The sequence below is a fragment of the Gnatocerus cornutus genome, chromosome 7 (genome assembly GCF_029298725.1).
Source record: "Gnatocerus cornutus isolate USDA-ARS CGAHR chromosome 7, icGnaCorn1.1, whole genome shotgun sequence".
Taxonomy (NCBI): Eukaryota; Metazoa; Arthropoda; class Insecta; order Coleoptera; family Tenebrionidae; genus Gnatocerus; species Gnatocerus cornutus.
Window position 1 is genome coordinate 11,699,034 of NC_142239.1, and position 20,798 is coordinate 11,719,831.

General features: G+C 35.7%; 2 protein-coding genes across 2 annotated transcripts; both read left to right on the forward strand.

Moving 5' to 3' along the window:
* The first annotated feature begins 475 nt into the window (after positions 1 to 475).
* On the forward strand, positions 476 to 4,853 carry LOC148171013 (polypeptide N-acetylgalactosaminyltransferase 3-like). The gene is made up of 5 exons (XM_088041788.1): positions 476 to 640; positions 875 to 1,012; positions 1,061 to 1,509; positions 1,557 to 2,641; positions 4,698 to 4,853. The coding sequence occupies exons 1-5, from the start codon at positions 636 to 638 to the stop codon at positions 4,836 to 4,838; spliced, it is 1,818 nt and encodes a 605-aa protein (XP_087897914.1). The 5' UTR covers positions 476 to 635; the 3' UTR covers positions 4,839 to 4,853.
* A 4,332-nt stretch (positions 4,854 to 9,185) lies between these two features.
* Positions 9,186 to 10,479, forward strand: LOC148171014 (uncharacterized). Its single transcript, XM_088042281.1, has 4 exons — positions 9,186 to 9,246; positions 9,293 to 10,225; positions 10,278 to 10,347; positions 10,425 to 10,479. Exons 1-4 carry the CDS (start codon positions 9,186 to 9,188, stop codon positions 10,477 to 10,479), a joined length of 1,119 nt encoding a protein of 372 aa, XP_087898407.1.
* Positions 10,480 to 20,798: the final 10,319 nt, after the last annotated feature.

The following is a 20,798-nucleotide window of genomic DNA, read 5'->3' on the forward strand; positions in this document are numbered from 1 at the left end:
ATTTCTCAAAATTTCATAGCTGTTGCACTAAAATTACCAAAATTGCGAATTTTAGGGAAGGTTTTCTCATATTTCTGCTTCGCCTTGAAAATAAAAATTTCTAAAATTTGTGTCTTTTGATCTAAAATTTTGCAATTTAGCGGAGTTAATATACCATTAAAAACTAGTAATTTCCTGAAATTTCATAGCTGTTGCACTAAAATTACTAAAATTACGAATTTTAAGCTTTGCTTTGAAAATAAAAATTTCTAAAATTATTTTCTTTTGACTTTTGCAATTTGTTGGAGTTATTAAACAACTCAAAAATAGTAACTTTCCCAAATTTTATAGCGAAAACTCAAAAATTTTCCACAGTTTTTAACACGACTTTGTTGGCAAAAGTGTCTTCAAAGTGATCAACGCTCAACCTAATTTCATTCTTTTAGCACAAAATTTCCATCTTTTTTGGCGAGAAAAAGCGTCACGAGCCACTAAATTCATCACTTCACCGCCAGTTTCTCCAATTTCACCCGCGCTCTCCAGACCAGCTGGTAGAGGTGGAAGATCTCTTAGTGGGTTCATGGTCAGAAGTCAGAACACCCATCGTACACCGTTCCAGCAATGTGACTCCTACATAAAATGCAGCGCATGCCTTCATGACGTGAGTTTTATTCATTCTTCTTTTTTATAATCAATTCCTGTTGGAACTCTCTTAAGATTCCCAAGAGCTCCCTTTTTTAACATTCAGTGAAAGTGCAAGAAACAGGTTCCTGTAATTTTAAACACGCGCGCGCCATCTGTCAATCTCTCATGGCGCGCGCGCTTTTCAAACGTGGCCTTCCGAGGTCAGAAGTTATCGCTGCGGATTTCGCGTTATAATGTCGTCTTTTCGCAGTGTTATTATGCTCCCAGGACCTTTGAGGCGATGCAGACGTGTTTATCCAGTTATTCTGTTCGTCCTGGCGGTTATTATCGTGATTTTGTACAGGCTGAGTCAGTTGAAGAAGGAATTACCGCCCAAACATGTCTTCAGGTTTGTACAAATTATCACAACCTTGTCTTATTAAATGGTGTCTTGTAGGAACAACCAAGAGGAGTATGTGGATAAGAATGGGGTTAAAGTGGTCGTGGGGCATTACGTTGGCAACCCTGTCCACAAAATCCCTAACGCCACGTTCGATATGATCAACACGAATAACTTTAATCCGAAGCCGGGGGCTGGAAGGAATGGTAACCCTGTGGTGATCGAACCTAAAGACCTCCTGAAGATGCAACAGTACTTTCAAATCAACCGTTTTAACTTGTTGGCGAGTGATAAGATTCCTTTGAATCGGTCTCTACCGGATTTCCGGAGGAAGAAGTGCTCTTCGTTGTTTGGCGACTACGCCTCGTACCCTAAAACTAGTGTTATCGTGGTGTTCCACAACGAGGCGTGGTCGACGCTCCTGAGGACCGTCTGGAGCGTCATCAACAGGTCTCCACCGGAGCTCCTGGAGGAGATCATCCTCGTAGACGACGCCAGCGAACGGAGTAAGTAATTTCGAAGTCACCACTCGATGTTTGAATTTTTTCAACAGCATTCCTGAAGAAGCCTCTGGAGGACTACGTGGGGTCGCTGCCCGTCCCCACCCGCGTCCTCCGCAGTCCGACCCGCATCGGTCTCATCAAAGCCCGCCTTAAGGGCGCCTTGGTGGCCCGCGGGCCCGTCCTCACCTTCCTGGACGCCCACTGCGAGTGCACCACCGGCTGGTTGGAGGCTCTTCTCTCTGTGATAAAAACCGATCGCACCACCGTCGTGTGCCCCGTCATCGACATCATCAACGACGAGACTTTCGCCTACGTCAAAAGCTTCGAGCTCCACTGGGGCGCGTTCAACTGGAACCTCCAGTTCCGGTGGTACACCCTCGGAGGAAAAGAACTGAAGCGGAGGAAACTCGACGCCACGCAACCATTCAACACTCCGACGATGGCCGGAGGACTCTTCGCAATCGACCGGAAGTACTTCTTCGAAATCGGGAGTTACGACGACGGGATGAACATCTGGGGCGGGGAAAACCTGGAGATGTCCTTCAGGATCTGGCAATGTGGAGGGAAAGTCCAAATCGCGCCGTGTTCGCGCGTGGGGCACCTCTTCAGGAAGTCGTCACCGTACTCTTTCCCTGGAGGAATCAACAAGACGCTCTTTTCAAACCTCGCCAGAGTCGCGCGAGTTTGGATGGACGACTGGGGCGCCTTCTACTTCAAATTCAACGAAGCAGCGTCCAGAATTAAAGACGCGCTTAATGTCACGTCGCGACTCCAACTCCGCGAGAAGCACAAATGTCGAGGGTTTGAATGGTACTTGGATAACATCTGGCCGCAGCATTTCTTCCCGAAGGATGACCGCTTCTTCGGGAGGATCCGCAACGTGGGGACTAATCAGTGCTTGATCAAACCGCAGAAGAAGGTGGTTTCGAACCAACCTATGGGAGTCGCGAAACTCGATGTTTGTCTGGGAGATGACGTTATTTTAGAGATGTTTGTTATGACTCCTGAGGGAGTCATTATGACTGATGATTCGATTTGTTTGGATGCCCCGGAAAAAGTCGTTTTGGGGCCGTCGAAAGTGAGAATTATGGCTTGTAGCGGCTACAGCAGACAGCAATGGGTGTATGATAAAAAGGTAACTTTAATCGCTTCTAACTCAGTTGTTTGTGGACCTACGTTGAATTTTTTTATCTTTTTGGATTCTGTGTGAAATTCTGCGTAAAATGAGCAGCAATACTTTAAGGTTGGTCTATAAATAAGCGAGATATCGACCGAGTTTGAGTTAGAGACCCAAAGGTAGCTACTTTCTAAATCGAGCAAAATAAAATTTTCGAATTCGGGTTATGTAAGACTGGATTCTTATGTAAAAAATTGCGACAAAAACGATTTCGAAAACCGTTTCTTTATATTTGTCTTAATTCGGGAAATATAGGGGAAAATCGTTTCCGGAGCTTCAAAATTCTGGTCCTCTGGCGTCAAGCCGAAATTTCAAACGTCTTTAACTCAGTAATTTGTTGACTGACGAGAAAAATAAAAGTGGTTTTGGATTCAGCGCGAAATTCTGCGTAAAATGAGCTCATCCAGCTCAAATTTCTTAAACAAACAACCGAGATATCGATCGATTTAGATTTTCAGAGTGTGATTTAGGGTCATTTTCAAGATGCTATTTCAAGGCAAAAACTGCATTTAGTATTATTGAATTAAATATCGATCGAAAGAGGAACTCGAGATCTATCTACTGACAAAATCTCAGATCGATAGGGCGAATAGTTTACAAGGGGTGACCGAAAAACGAAAAATTGAAAATTTTTCATCGTTGAGTCGCAAAATTTTTTTGCCCAAAAAATTGACCATCGAATTTTCGACTTTTCAGGGCTTTTTCTAAAGTAAAATGAACCGAGAAAAACGATGGCGCAAACGGTTTTTTAAAATCTTTTTTAGTTTCTAAGTTATCGAGCTTTGAAATTTTTTCAACTCAAAATTCAATATCCGAAATTTTCGTCGCTCATAGCTCAGTTATTTCTGGACCGACCTAAACTAATTTTATCTTTTTGGATTCTGCGTGAAATTCTGCGTAAAATGAGCCCATATAGCTCAAATTTCCTCATTAAATAACCGAAGTATCGACCGAATTACATTTTCTGAGGGTGATTTTAGGCTCGTTTTTAAGACGCTATTTCAAGGCGAAAACTGGATTTAGTATTATTAAATTATAAATAAGTCGAAAGAGGAACTCGAGATCTATCTACTGCCCAAATATCAGATCGATAGGGCGATCGAAAAACTAAAAATTTTTTCATCGATTGAGTCGCAAAATTTTTTTGCTCAAAAAATTGGCCATCGATTTTTCGACTTTTGAGGTCTTCTTTTAAAGTAAAATAAGCCAAGAAAAACGATGGCGCAAACGGTTTTTTTAAATCTTTTTTAGTTTCTAAGATATCGAGCTTTGAAATTTTTCCAACTCAAAAATTAATATCCGAAACTTTGATCGCTCATAGCTCAGTTATTTCTGGACCGACCTAAACTAATTTCATCTTTTTGGATTCTGCGTAAAATTCTGCGTAAAATGAGCCCATATAGCTCAAATTTCCTCATCAAATAACCGAAGTATCGACCGAATTACATTTTCCGAGGGTGAATTTAGGGTCATTTTCAAACCGTTATTTTAAGGCGAAAACTGCGTTAAGTGTTATTGATTTATATATCAGTCGAAAGAGGAGCTCGAGATCTATCAACTTGCCAAATCTCAGATCGATAGGGCGAATAGTTTATGAGGGGCGATTGAAAAACCAAAAACCGAAAAATTTTCATCATTGAGTCGCAAAATTTTGTTGCTCAACAAATTCACGATCGATTTTTAAAGGCTTTTTCTAAAATAAAATGAGCCGAGAACAACGATGGCGCAAACGGTTTGTTAAAATCTTTTTTAATTTCGAAGATATCGAGCTTTGACATTTTTCCAACTCAAAATTCAATATCCGAAACTTTGATAGCTCATTGCTCAATTATTTCTGGTCCGATCTAAACAAATTTCACCTTTTTGGATTCTGCGTGAAATTCTGCGTAAAATGAGCACCAATAGTTCATAATTACTCCATAAATAAACGAGATATCAACCGAATTAGATTTGAAAAAAAAACTCAAAAATTTCAAATTTGGAATAATGTAATATCCACTAATTTTTGTTTCAGACGAAGGAGGTCCGCCATTTGACTAATCAGAAGTGTTTGGACGTCTCCGACTCTGCGAAATTCACCGATGGATTGGTCATCACGAACTGCACAGGAGTACCAACCCAGAAATGGTCATTTGAAAAAGTTCCCTGGAAATAAACCCTGAAATTTTAATGAAGTTTTTTATTTGAAGATATCAGTGCCACGCTTCTAATTACCATTGACCATGAGACCCACACGAAATCAATACCATAATTTGTATTCTAACCTTTGAATCCCACAAGTCGATAAACTGGAGCTGAAAACCAGTGGCGTGCTTCTTCGTTTCCACTGTTAAAAAGCGTGCGTTTTCTTCTTGGGCCGCCTCGGCCGCCCACGCGCGCTCTCTTAACTAATTGTTATTGTGTTTATTAGTTTAATATGTAAGTTTAATGCTCCAGTGGGCGTTCTAACAATGATTACTTTCTAATGGAGGCAAGTCTCATCCTAATTGAGTTATCTTTATTAATAAACACTCGATTTTATGCGGGATCCTACGCGCCAGAAAAGAGAGCACTTGTGTCCCGTGTGGGACTCATTCATGCAGGCACGCACCCAAAGACAAAGAATGTCGACGTTACGTCACCAAAATCGTATAATTTTCCATCCGAACAGGGGACCATTGTATCTCTAATCACCTCAGAAGGTCTCTTTTTACGTAAAACTCGTGCAAATAAATGTCAAGAACAGTCCAAATAATGCAGTCGCTAGTTTTCCTTTTACGACGAGAAAGTCGGAGCGATTTTCTCCATATCGGACGCGATGAATACTGTGAATACAATGAATCAATCTTCACACCGGTCAAATTCAAATCGAAACGGAGATTTCATCAAGATAATGAAGACAATCATTCGGAAAAGTGTCTAAACATGTATGGGGCTCCTTCATTCATATTCATAGAGATTTTGAGATCGATTTGGAGCGGGGAAATTAATAGTCGTGGATGTTGGATCTGATTTTGGGCGTTTATCAAAAGAATGAATGTAAAAATAACGCCGGGAAAAATTTCATGTCGGAACTAACACCATCGCAGCAGTTTTCACGTAAAAACACTAAATATTGAAGGGATTTGACAGTTTTTGAGACAGAAATCGACATACGTTCAAAACGCAAGGCGACCTTTAATCGGCCATAACAAAAAACTTTGTTGTCGTAAGTCAATTTTGAGCCCGGATTTGAAATCTGCGCGAAATTCTGCGTAAAGTGAGTCTAATAATGCGAGTTTGCTTCACAAATAAACGAGAAATCGACCGCAGAAGTTTAAAATTGTTGACTTAGTCAACATTTTTTTTTAAATTTAAGGCCGAATTCTTAGCTAAAAAATTGCGAGAAAAACAAAGGCAAAAACCGTTTCGTTCGATCTGTTGTAGTTTCTGAGATACTGAGCAAAGATTGAAACAAATCTGCAAAAATTTGGCCCTCTGGCGACAACCCATTACTCAGTTATTTGTTGACGTACAGTAAAAATTCGCCCAGTTTTAAATTTCGTGTAAAGTTTTGCGTAAAATGAGCACAAATAACTTAAGTTTGCTTCATAAATAAACGAGACACTGATCAAAACCTGTTTTCAAAAGGTCATTTTGGGATGATTTTCGAGGAACTTTTTCGGGGCGAAAACGACTTTAATTTCATTTGAGTTATGCATCAATCGAAAGCTCTAAATCTATTAACTGGTTGAATCTCAGTTCGATAGGTCAAATAGTTTATGAGTAGCGGCCAAAAACAAAAAATTGAAAAATTTGCATCTCAAAAAAATGGACTATTGAATTTTAGGTATTTGAAGGCAAATCCTAAAGGAAAAAGGCTCAAGAAACACGATGTCGCAAACCGTTTCTTTTTATCTGTTGTAGTTTTCGAGATATTTAGCCTTAAAAAAACTGAAAAATGAAAATTAAATATTCAAAACTTTAATCGGCTATAACTCAGTTACTTGTTGTCGTATGTGAATATCGAGTTCGAATTTAGAATCTTCGCGAAATTCTGCTTAAAAGGACCGTAATTAACGCAAGTTAGTCCTAAAAGTAAACGATATTGACCGCAGAAAATTGACATAGTTTTAGTTTTAGTCATGAATTTTTTTAAAACACTCGAACTTTTTCCATTTGGAAAATTTAAAAACGGTTCTTAACGTGATGGTAAAAACCGTTTCTTGATATCTGTTGTAGTTTCGGAGATATTGAGCATCGACACTTTCAAACTCTCAAAAATTTAACCCCCTGGCAACTACCCAAAAATGCAAACGGCCATAACTCAATTATTTGTTGACGTACGTTAAAAATTTGTCCAGTTTTGGATTCCGCATAAAATTCTGCGTTAAATGAGCACAAATAATTTGAGTTTGCTTCACAAACAAAGAGCAGCTAGAAATCTAGTAACTGTTTAAAAGCGGCAGCCAAAGATTCATTTGAATAAAAAAAAATATCGACCATCAAATTTTGGCTATTTGAGGACGAATTCTAAAGGAAAAAAGCGCGAGGAAAACGATGGCGCAAACTATTTCTCGATATCTGTTGTAGATGCAAACATATCGAGCATTAAAAATTTGAAAAATAAAAATCAACTATTCGAAAGTTTAAACGGCTATGACTTGGTTATTTGTTATAGTACGTGGATTTTGAGCACTTATTTAGAATCTGTGCGAAATTCTGCGTAAAATGAGCTCAAATAACGCAGGTTTGCTCTAAAAATAACTGAAAAATCGATACATTTGTTAAGCAAAGCTGGAAAAATCAAAAGTTGTGTTTATACTCAAAAACAACTTATTATTATTATATTATTAACTTAGTCCTGACCTGATGAAGCTAAACGGACTTCGGATTGACAATTAGGACGACTGCTTATTGTTATTGTGCCAAAATTCTTTTTTTTTCTGAAAATTAAGGGAGTTATGAGATTATCTGCTTCACAATTTTTTAAGATTTCTTTTATGAATTGGATTATTTTAGCACCTTCCTTGTTTGTGTTTGTATATTTTGCTTTAATTCACACCATTAGACCACGAGTTTTATCATCGATTTGATAACACTGAAAATTTTCATCACATAAATACAAAAAAAATAGATACATCTATGAGTTTTAATTTATATTATTCAACTTTGTGTTAAAATTAATAAAAAACGGACATTTAGTTAAATCAATTTTTTTACGTTTCTTCTGACATATTGGTGAGACATACACCTACAAACATTTTTTCTTTTTGTAGGACAGTATTCGTTTCGCAAATATTATTTAATTCTGTCGTCAAATCTGACTCGACAAAAACAGGATTATTATATCCTAGAAATCTCCACAAAAATCCATTAAATATTGCATCAATTGATATCCACCTTGGAACCGCCACTTTACCATCACTCAGATAAAGTTCTATCAAGTTATTATCATTGTCAGGCAAACTTGCAACTTCCGAAGCACCAAACGCAAGTCCTGTATACACAGTGCCATTTAAATTTTTAAAAACTGCCTCAAAAAACACTGATTGAAGCGAACTCCACTGAGGCACAGTCCCCACATAGTCAAACACCCCTTTATTTATCAAAGAGTACGTAAATAACTCGTTCGAGAGCAAAGGCGTCGGAACTAAATAATTCGTATCGTTGATAAACCCATCAGCAACTCCCAACTTCGAAATGATGTCCTTTTGATTCCCATACAACTCATCCATGTCAATCCCTTCGTACAAACCACCACTATCAACAAAAAAATGATCTTCCGGTGTGGGCGCCACCAATTTAACTTCTTCAAAAAACTTGAAACCCACAGGAACTAAATGTTCAAGATCAAAACACACGGTATATGCCGGATATATTTTCTTGAGAATCTCAAATCCGATAGTGACAGCAACTCCACCAAATTCACAAGTTTCGTTCGTTTTTTGTACGGCGACAGGAAGAGTATTTGAGCATTTTAACTCATTGAGATCCACAGTCATGTTGAGGCGATCATGACGAACTGTGCTGTTATCTACACAAGAGATTTGCTCGCCGTCTTCTGTTAGCAGCGCATGGTGGGTTCCTGGGGGACAACGCACGAAGATTCTTTCGTATGGGTAAAGCTCCAGAGTACCATCAAGGGGGATTTTGTGTTGGTCCGTTACGATGAGTAAACGACTGGAGGTGATGTCCAATTTGCATGCATCTTCTAGAAACGAAGAATTTAGTCATGGGTTGGACGATAGTGAGTGGTACTTACCGTCTTGAGTGAAGACAGGTTGGAGGAGAGTTAACGCGGCGATGGTGAAGAAGAGGATCATCTTGATGGTCTACCAGCGACAATGAGTGCTTTTCGTAGTACTCCTAAAATAAAGTTGACACGATTTTTGATAACGTCTCCAATTGTTAATTGTTAAGTTATCAGATAGTGATAAAGTGCAGAGAATCGACCTTAATCGCCACTTAATTTTGAGAGTACCAAGAAAAGTACTCATTTGAGGTGGGAATCACAATCAGTTCCAATCAAACTTTTGGCACGATGATCCTCATTTCTACCATCGCCACGTTTTTCCTCTTGCAGCTCGTTTTCGCCCAAGACGGTGAGTACCATTTCCTTTCATCCACGCTCTTACTTTCTGTCTCTAGAGTCTTGTAATTTCAACGTCGCCTCCAGTTCCTTACTGGTCATAACAGACAAATTCAAAATTCCCTTCGATGGTACCCTGGAATTGTACCAATTCGAAAGATTTTTCGTTCGGTGTCCTCCAGGAATGTCCAACCCTCATTTGGATGAAGACGGCGAGCAGATCTCTTGTGAAGCCAACACAACAGTTCGTGTTGATCGAATCAATGTAATGGTGGAGTTTGAGGATTTGGAGTGTTCGAATGCTCTTCCTGTCGTCGTCCAGAAGACGAATAACAATTGTACCGAAGGAGTAGAAGTCGTTGTTGGTGTCGAAGTCCTCAAAAAAATGTATCCGGTGTATACAGTGTGTTTCGACGACAAAGTCTTGGTGCCTTTGAGCATCACATTTCCTGAAGAGGTTCAATGGAGTGATCCCTCAAATGAGAAGCACTTTTTCGTAGATTCTGGAAATTCGTACGGGGATGTTAAAGTGGACGAGTTGTACCAAAATCAAAAGGACATTTTTGAAAAACTTGGACTTCCGGACGTTATCACCAAAGACGTTTATCTGGATCCCACACCTTTACTCTCTAATAAGTTGTTTCCTTACTCTTTGATAAACGAAGCAGTTTTTGACTACGTCGCAGTCGTACCACAATGGAATTCGCTTCAGTCGGTGTTTTCCAAAACAGTTTTGGATTATTTGACGACATTTAACTACACAGATCTTTCGGTTGGTACTTCAGAAGTTGCGACTTTGTCTGACTCTGACAACCACGTGATTGAACTTTATTTAAGTGATAGGAAGGCAGTACCGGTTCCTAGATGGTTAACAGTGACTCTAACTGCTAATAATGCATCGGCAACAATTTTTGGATACAACAATCCTGTGTTTAACGAGACTGAGGTGACAGAGGAATTAAATAAAAAGTGTCAATCTTCCGATGTCTTGAGTAAGGAGAAAATGTTTGTAGCTAGTTGTTTGTTAAAATAAACACCAAAAAGTACACCTCAAATCACGAGAAAATGCGCGTCATCAATCAGAATGGTCTGATTACCTCTTGGGATTTACAGTGTACGTATAAAGATGTAGAATAAAAAGAATTGTTTTTAAGGCAAGCTGATAAGATTGTCTTATTATTTTATCTAAAGTGAAACCCCAAATAGTTTAAGTTTTATCTACAAATTTCGAAATGTCGCTTTGTGAAACACAGTATATTAAAAAACTAGTTTTATAAAACTCATTAGAACACGAGTGCTCTTAAGAGGTTCTTAATTCAAGAGCCATTTTTATTGGGATTTCATATTATTGGCACTACAATATTTAAAAAATCGAATGTGAATTCATTAATCTGAGAAATTTGACTCTGTTGACAACTTTGCAAACTTCCTATTGTGTATACGAACTGTTGGTAGACCAGCCTGTATAATTCTTGTTAATCCAGATTAATGGCATAAATACATAAGCATACGTATGCATTATCTACTGACTGCTTACATTTTTCTGTGAGTTTTGTGTTCTTTTTAGATTATTGCGAATTAATATGTCGATCTTAGGAATTACTTTATTTCGCACACTTTTCTGGATTAATTTACGGATAAATCGGACAGCAAAGTAGTACCCAATAATTCCGATTAAAGATATCATCTAACAGTCAATTTTTGGAGACAAGTAATTTTAATGTTATAAAAAAAACAATTGTGGGATTTTTTTGTATTATGACTTCAGAATCAACGAACAATGTATTTTTATTCAGCAAATTTTCAAATTTTAGATTTAACGACTGAAATGTAAAAAAAATAAAGATTTCTTAATATTCGCTAAAAAAAATCAAAATGTTCAAACTTTATGCAAAGTGATGAAAAAAAGGCGCCCATGGTACTTACCATCTTGCAGCTAATTCTTTCCTGAACTCAAAATTATAAACCAAAACAAAATTTGTGCTTTTTTAATTAGTTAAATATAAAAGAAGGCTTCTTTCTTAGAATAGAAACTTTCTTTTATAAATGATCAAACTCTGTTTGGATAAACTTTTTATAACAATCAAATTTTTTACAGTTAATGATGTTCTATGTATATCAAAAAAAGAACAAAAAGTACTTTAAATTAAGTTTCTCAAACTTAAAAAAAAACATTTCTTGGCTTTGTAGAAAATTTTTAACGTCGGCTTAGGTCGATAAATTTTAATTCTTCACATATTTGTCGTCCAATCTGAGACCTGAAAACTTATGGACTAAAAATAGAATGTTTCTTCAATCTGAAATTATAACACATAAAAGAATCGAACGCTAAATCTTTTGGTTTTTGTTTTTACAAAATTGAAACTTAAGCCGACGATATTGTAAAACTTTTAGTATTATTAGTTAGACTGCCAAATTTAAAATTTTATTAGAAAGGGTCGAGCAGCATTGCCAAGTTTTTCCTTTGAATAAAAATTATATTGTGAAAAGGAATGGATTTAAATTAATTTTGCTTTGATTTCTGAGATGGTTTGCCTGAAAAGGACACTCAGTGACGCTTTTTTCATCACCATGTATACAGGGTGTCCCAGAACTCGCGCCCCAGAGAAAAAGGGCTTATGGAGGCAACAATTCTGAACCAAAATTTTGAAACCATAATTTTTTAACTCAAAAAATAACCGAGATAAGACAAAAAAACTGTAGCCAATCCCGAAGCTGAACAGAATTTGAAAATTGGTAACTATGGACACATACTATCATCCATTGGTTAGTTAAGCATTAGACTCTTGTTGCCTAGGAAATTGGGATGGCCATTTACTCCACTTCTCGAATAAGCTTTCGGGATTGGTTGTTAACTTTTTATCAGTTCTCGAATACTATTAAACTTAGTTAATTTTTGTTTTGAAATTTTTCATCTGTATTGCTGTCGGCACCCTCTCTTGCTCTCTGGGGCGCGAGTTCTGGGACACCCTGTATATAGCTACTGTAAAAAAAGCGCGTGCAGAACAGTGTCATTTTTATTTTATTAACAAAAATTGGTCTATTTATTTGTGGAAAAATGCCTAATGGTTGGAAAAAGTTGTTTTTAAAAGTATTTTATTTTACATTCCAACACAAACCAAAAAGTGGCTTTTACATGAAAAGTGCGGCCTTTGGTATATGAGTGTTATTTTCACATACAAGGTAAACCAAAGATGAAGTGACAATGATAGCCTAAAAATGGGTTTAGACTGGTTTATCTACACTGAGATCTCAAAGAATTATAGTTTTTTTTAGTAATTACTGATTTCTTAATATTTCAATGTGTATTGTAACCAAAACCATCTCACAATATAATGTGTTTAAAACTTAGCGTTTTGACAGATAAAATTAAAGTTGATTTAAAGGTTCTTGAAAGTGGAGGAAGTGTACTTAATAACTAAGGCCTTTAATTCTCCAAACCACTTTAATTCAGGTATATCTCTAGTTTATCGCAAAAGTAGGTACACTTTGAAGATTATTGCGAATTATCTGTATTTTTCTAGATTATATTATTAAGGATGCTGCAACAAAAGCCTAATTCATACCACAGTTAATGCCATAAAAGTGCTACCTAACACTATGTTTATTTTGACAATACTGGTACTTTTGTTGAACCTCTCATTCACAATTAGTCAAGGTAAAATCATTATATTTTTTTTTCCTATATTAACAATTTTTACAGATAAATGTTTTTTGAACCTTACATCAACTTCCTTGATAGTAGGTAATAACCAAAATGAAATCCCTACTTCTGATATCTTCATACTAAACCAAGATGAAAAACTTTTTCTTCGATGTCCAAGTGGAACTTCTGGTTCTCGTTTAAATGAAGATGGCGAGCAATTCTCATGCGAAAGCAACACCAAACTTCTTTTTGATAGATATTCTGAATACATAAATTTTGAAGAATTGGAGTGTTCAAACAATAATATAGCGGTGGAAAAAACGAATGTTACTTGTGGGACCAATGCAGTATCGGTTGAAGTTGGATTTGAAATTTTACAAAAGATGTTTGTAGCATATACGGTGTGTTTTGACGAGAAACAACTAACGCCTCTCAATATTACATTTACTAACGAAATTTCTTGGAATGTGCCTTCAAATGAAAGTTACAAATTCACAAGATCTGGAGATTTATATGAATATGTCCATTTGGACGAAGTGTTTCAAATGCAAAGGGAAACTTTTGACAAATTCAAACTTTTTAATTATATTGATGATGAAATTTATTTAATACCGGGGTCTTTGCTTTCAGATACAGTATTTAATTACTCCTTAATCAATGAAATAGTGCTTCATTACGTTAACGTTGTTCCACAGTGGAGTGTTTTTGAGCACGTTTTTTTGAATAATTCTTATTTTCTTTCGATCTTTGGCGAAAGAACTAATATTTCGTTTGGTACAATGGGAATTGCAACTCTGCCTAATGCTGATGGTGACATGGTAGAACTTTATTTAATTGATGGTAAAATCCCGGTCCCAAGATGGTTAACAGCAAATTTTATGTCGAACATCACAAATAATGGTCCAATTTGGATTAAAATGTTTGGTTACAATAATCCTTTCTTTGACGAATCTGATGTGAGGGATGAACTGAACCAATTTTGCGATCATCCTATTATTTTCCAGTCTAATGAAGGAATGCTTCTTAGCGCATGTATTTTATAAGAAAAATAAAGGTACCAAGTGACCCAATACCGTTGTTAATACAGTGAACATTCGATATATTAAAGATTCACGTTCGGTATAGTTTATCCGGTGAGAGATTGGGATATTTCGACAGTTGACATATAGGTTGGTCGCAAATTATGCTACAAAATACACTAAAAACACTAAATTCCTACGCGAAATGGGTTGACAGGGTTGTCAGTAACTGGGGTTATTTTGTTTTAAATTTCGCGCGTACGGTACACTTTTTATCGCGTAGATTTAGTGACTTTTGTGTCATTCAATCTCTCACCGTACAAACTATAGAAGTAACTAAATTTAGTAACTTTTATTTTTGAGTTGTGTAACTAAGGTTATAATTTTTCTAGTGTAATGTTTTGTAAAACAGATGTCATCCAAATGACAGTTTTTGATAAATATTTATTTTCCAAACGAAAAAGAAGAAAATCATCAGAGCTCCAAATCAGATTCAACTAGTTCATCGATTTCATCTTCTGAATCTAACTTTGTTAGTGTTACAATGACTGTTGGAATATTGTCTACAGCTGCGGCTCCCATGAGTGCTGTCCAGTCCTGTCTAATTAATTTTTCTCAGTGTGAAACAAAGTTTTTCCAGTTGTTTGGTGTGCTTTGCAAAATTGATTTTAACCATAAATTTCTGACTTTGTTCCTTCCGATCCTGTTTTCTTCCTTTTGAAACTGCTTGTCTTGTAATAGTTGATTCCATCTCGTTGTATTGTCAAATTTGAATGGCAAATTTATTTGATAGACAATGATGCCAATGTTTAATTTCTAGTTACTTCAGAAATTTAACGTAGCGACACAAAAGTATCTATTAGTTACTTCTGCCGAACGTGAATCGCTAATAGTAATAAGAAACATTTGATATAAGCAACCTTTGATATTGTCAACTAATTTAGTTTCTGTCATTCGATATAATCATCAACTGTCAGTCGCTAAAATTACCGTGTTAAATATGCAAAAACAGAGGAGACAGAGTTTATCGTTCTGAAGGATGTTTCTGCTAATTTCTTCTTAATTTTTTTCCATGTTTTTTTCTTTTCTTGTTTTATCTTACTGTTTGTTCTTGCTCTTGACAATTGGTATTCTTCGTAGCTTTCTATATTTGTATTTGTAAGGTATTTCTTTAATTTTTGTTTCGTGTCTTTTATTGTTAATTTTTCGTTGTTTGTCTACTAACAATAATGATAATTTTTTACTATTTTTTCTCTTTTTGTTTGTATAGATTCTGATTGAGGTACTGTCAGAAATTCTCTTTAATTTGAGATGCTTTCGGTTTATACCTCTTTCGTTATTGTTTATGCTTTTTACCCTGTCCCGCCTTTCTTAATTACAGTAGTCAACAATGATTTTGTTGCCCTTGATGTAATAATGGTTTCGAATACTTCTATGCCAACAATTCACGAAACTATGGATGGTTTTGGAAAATTGGTTTTGATTTTTTTTCAATTTTGATTTTCATATTTTACTAAAAATCCGTAAAATTAAAAAAGAAATAACAAGTATATTTTTAAATATTTTTTTTGTTGAAAATTAATGAAAGTATAGAAGTTGAAAAAGAAAAAGATATAAAAAACTTTTGTTAAACTTTAAAAAAACACTTTTTATAAGCGCGTTTTTGATATTTTTTTGGAAATAATATTTTTTTAAAGATCAGCAGTAATCTGCTATCAAGTGACGATTCTACCTACCCTGATACCATTCTTTTATTATCACTTTTAGAATGGTAAAAGCTCTTTCCCTGTTCTTCACTATAATTTCCTAGATTCTCTGGAAATCTATCTAGATGACTAGAGAAAGTGTAACTTTATGCCCATATTTACTGAAAATCTTGACGAATTCCAACTTTTGTTTGAGGTTTGAATGTGTTTTTGGACACTTCAACTAAAAAATGTTGTTTATAACACGTACCTAAAAAGTTCTGCGGACTCGTCTGCTACGATTACTCCGCAAAATATGCATTTTAAGTACTTGTAACAAAAATAACTATTTAATGCCAGGAAATGAATTTTAAAATGAAAACTAGAATCGATCGGAAACTTAAAAATTCCATAATTCCGAGAGTTTTATTTTTATAACAACGAAATTCATGGAATTTGTTACTTTAGAGCGTTCAATAAAAATTACCAAATTGCAAAATTATAGAGCCAAAAAGACAGATTTTTGAAATTTTTATAGGTTCAGAAACTCTCAAATTTCGTACTAAAGATTCTAATTTTAATTTCAAAGCTAGAATAACGAAATTTTGTGAATTTATTAATTTTGTCTATTTAGTGACATGTATTGAATTTAAAAATTCTAGAGCCAAAACCACAAGTTCTAGGAATTTTTATTTTTACAGGCAACTTGAAACTATTAAATTTTGTAATTCTGAGAGTTTCAAGGCTAGGATAATGAAATCTAGGAAGTTTATTGGTTTTAAACAACCAATACAATGCACCAAATTGCAAAATTGTAGAGTCAAAAAGACGGATTATTGACATTGAAAGTTTTATATAAACGACTGTAATTCTAATACTTTTATAGTTAGAACATTGTAATTTCGGAAATTTATTACTTTTGTCTGTTTAATAACTTGACTTTAATAACTAAATTAGAAAATTCTCAAGCCAAAACGACGAGTTTGGGAAATTTTTATATTTACTACATCGAATTCGAAACGCAACTCTAAAACTTTGGCTGATAACTTCAAAACTATAAGAGGTGGTAATGCCATTGTTAGTGTGTCTAACAAGCAAGATCGCTGTCTTTTCAGTGATGCATTGCAATGAAAAATCGATGTAATAATTCTTGAGTTATATGGAAAATTGCGTGTGAAAATCACTAAAAGAACGAGTTTTTTGGGACCATGAGATCAGTTTTTCGAAAATATCAGAGGAACTACTAACCATAGCGATGCTTTCCAAAATACTGTTGAAAACACTGAGGTTGGGTTTTTCCAACTTTTAGTTAACTTATAGTTACGCAACTAACAGTTAAAAATAGCTAGAAGTTAACTTCTAAGTAAAAATTTAAGTGTTTTTCCACAATATTTCAGCTTAGAGTTAGTAAATTAAAAGTTAACCAAAAAAATTGTTATGTTGTCAAAGTTTAAATGACGGTTTCTAGTTATTCTTGGCTAATTTTTGACTTTTTCCAAACTCCATAAGATCTCTTTACAACATTTTTTGTTTTGATCTGTGATTCGTTGTATAAATTTTCTGCCATATTTCAAGTTTAGCGTAAACAAGTAGGACTTTACAAGATTTCCGCCATTTCCCAAATGAACACAATTTTTATAATTACCAGCTGCAAACCTAGGCATCTGTAAACAATAACAAAAAATATGCGCATCATAAGATCCTGGCCAGCGAGCAACAATATCTAAAATATTTGTGATAGTTTGCACATTGAATGAAAAATATTGTTTTTGGTTTCTATATAAATATATTAAGTTCTAAGAGAAGCCAAGGCCTCAGTACCTTTTTTGATTGTCTTCGACCTAGTGAATTTATGAAGCCCATTTTAATTCGCAAGTATTTTTGCAAAAACTCAAAAATCGGAAAAAGTTATAGGGGAGTACTTTTTAGGCGTCGCGATGCCAAAACTATCGGAGATAAAAAACAAATTTTTGCGTCAGTTTCTAGAGCTTTATCAACTATAAGCGTATGCAGATTTTTAAAATTTGATTCTTAAAATTAAAGACAATTTTAGGGTCGCACCCTCTATGTAGCCGACAAGCGAAAGCATTGGGAAAATTCGTTTGCCTCCCATTTTTCAAAATGGTTTACTCGTTGTTCTATCAGACGACGTCTTCTCATAGGCAATTAATCCTCACCATTACTGTACACATTTATATAATATCAATTATCTATTGTGACACTTGTAGTAAAATTTGTAAATTGTTAATTCTGTAAATTAACATTAAACTACAAGTTAACTCGAACTTCATGTACTAGTCAAATTAAATTGTGAGTTAACTCAGAACTATTAGTTTAGGACAATGGAAAAACACTAATATGGTAGTTAACTATTAGTTAATGAAAACTGTAAGTCAACTAAAAATGGAAAAACCCAGTTTTCAAGAGAAACTGACGAAAATAAATCTTTTAGGCGACTTAAACTAAAAATGGAATTTTTAGGCCTCAAAAGCGGCCTAAAAGTAAGTCTTTTCTGGCCGCAATCATTTTTGGCCGATCTATGGTGGCGCCATCTATCCATAGTTTTGCTTATTACATCAAGATACCGACATTACCCCCAATTTTTTAATTTTTTGGGTAAAATCAAATCGACAAACTGCTGTAAAGTGCAACAAAAACGTGTTGAATTATTGAAAATGAACATGTCTAGCAGTGCTGCTACAACAACATCAAAAAGCACATCAAACCTAATTCATGCAAATTGTGAAGCTACACATGCCGAAACTGCACATGTAAATAAAGAAAATGTAAACTTTTCTGAAGGATTCATAAATATTCAGTTGTTATAAATGATTAAATCAATAAATCATAAATAAAAATTAATTAACTTGTGATTTAATGATGTCGCCTAAAAAATCTTGTGTGTATCACGGCCAAAAAGTGTCATTTTGCCATCGCCATCTTTCTAGTCTCGGCTATTAAAAAAAGGTTGGCCAAAAAAGAAATACTTTTTGGCCATGGTACACAAATAACTATTGTACAGTAGAATTTAAAATCATCATTTTTTAATAAATCCGCAAAACAGACTTCAGCTAGGGAATCAGGAGGCCATTCCGCTTCTCCAACCCAAATTTTTCTTTCCTTAAATTAAATTTTTGCCACCATCCGAAGGCGTTGCTTTAACCTTCCTCAAAATAAAGAGCCTCCCTTTCTTGTCGCAACTTCCAAGAAAATCCTCCCCCTGAGTCATGCCCCCACGTGTTCCTTCATTCCCACACGTGTTCTGACAGGTGCATTTTTCCCTCGTGTCAAACAATAGAAACACACACGTGCACCCAGACTTATTAGGAGTCGGAATCGGCGTGCAGCACAAGAAGCACGTCTAAACACCTGAAAAAAAACTGTGCGACAGATTTGCAAATCGCATGCAAATAATATCAGCGATGTAGCAACTTGTAATTGGAATTGTTCGAGTAGTAATCTCGCTTTCATTGCTCTAGAAAGCACGTGCCTAAAGTACTTTCGATGTAATCTGCCAGTTTGATGCAAACTCCAATTTCTGTTACATAATGTGGATTATGTTAATATTGAACAGATTGTTGTTATTAGGTGTTTGTCGATTCTCCACGCATGATTAACAAGAAGATGCCGGTGACCTGACCCGAGCTGATGCCGGTAGAGTTTTGCATCTTCATGGTACCACGCCCAACGAAGCTTCCGCAATCCGTCGCCTTATGCTTTTATTATAATATGCTTGAACGCATGTACTTTAGAAACGATCGCAAATCAAACATGTTGCATGCACACTCCTCGAACGGATAAATAATCATATTTCTACGCCGAATGGTAGCCGCAGATCGTGATTCGATTTCAGGATTATATAAAACATCCTCGAAATGACGAAACGGCTCCTTTCCCCGTTTCAAAACCCTCCAGCTTCCATTTTTTTCCCAATCCAAGTCGTAAAGGCATAATTGCACGCTTGGCTAGCTCTCCATATTCGGCCGAGTAATTAAGACGTATCCTGGCTAATTACCTATTCGTGCAAAAAAGGAGAATTCATTTTTGAGAATCCTTCGAAAATAGAAGCGAGTTCGCAATCATCTTCTCGACTCAATAAATCATTCCCTCGTTCTTCGGCAAAAAGTCGACCAATCCAGTCCATAATCCGAGCAATTACTAAAATAGAATATGACGATTGAAATTGCTGAAAAAAGCCAATAATCGAGCTGACATTTATGGTTCAGGGACTTGAGCCGCCTGAATTCCAGCAGGAATCCGTTGCTGCAAAATGTTAATTAAAGCTTGTCGGAACTCGTGCTAAAAAATCAATGCTTCAGCTTGAGGATGGGTTAATGGCGCGTTTCCGAACAGCAGGAATTTCGTTTTTGCTACCATGATGGACGGAAATCTTTCATTTATGAGGCAGGGAAATTTGAATTTATATGAGCTTGTTGAAGTGGTATTTATTTTATTTTGGCTAGATGTTATCTTTATTGATTTCTTCTCTAGTTTGCGCCCACTTCAATGGGCTCGACTACTGTTCTAATGGTTTTTTTACTTAAATAAATTTGGACTCCTACCCACAGGACAAGGCGAGATTGACCAAAACGAATGGGAATCAAAGTCAAAATTTATTAATTAAAATTATGAAAAATGCAGTCCTGCACTTTGTCGGTTGGCCTGCGAGAGCCTCGGAAAATTCAGTACGGTTCTGGTGTCTCTGCGTCGCTTGGACCGATTTTTAGTGACGTTCCAATTTTTTTGTTTATAAGCACAATGTTTAAGTGGAATTATAGATGAAGAAAATCTATGGCGCAAACGGTTTTTTTATCTGTCTTAGTTTTGAACATTAAAAATTTCGAAACTGGAAATTTACTGTCCGAAACTTTAATCGGCAATAACTCGGTTATTTCTTGTTATACGCGGATTTTGAGTCCGGATTTGAAATCTGCGCCAAATTCTGCGTAAAATGAGCTATAATAAGGCAAGTTTGCTGTATAAATAAGCCAGATATCGACCCAGTGTGAATTAGAGACCCAAAAACCAAATAACTTCTTATTTGAAAAAAATCAAAATTTCGAATTCGAACTATTAAAGATCGATTTATTAGCTAAAAAATCGCGAAAAAAACGATTTCTAAAAGGTTTTTTTTATATTCGACTTAATTCCAGAGATATCGAGCAAAATCGTTGTCGAACCTCCAAAATTTTTGCTCTTTGGCAACAACGCGAAA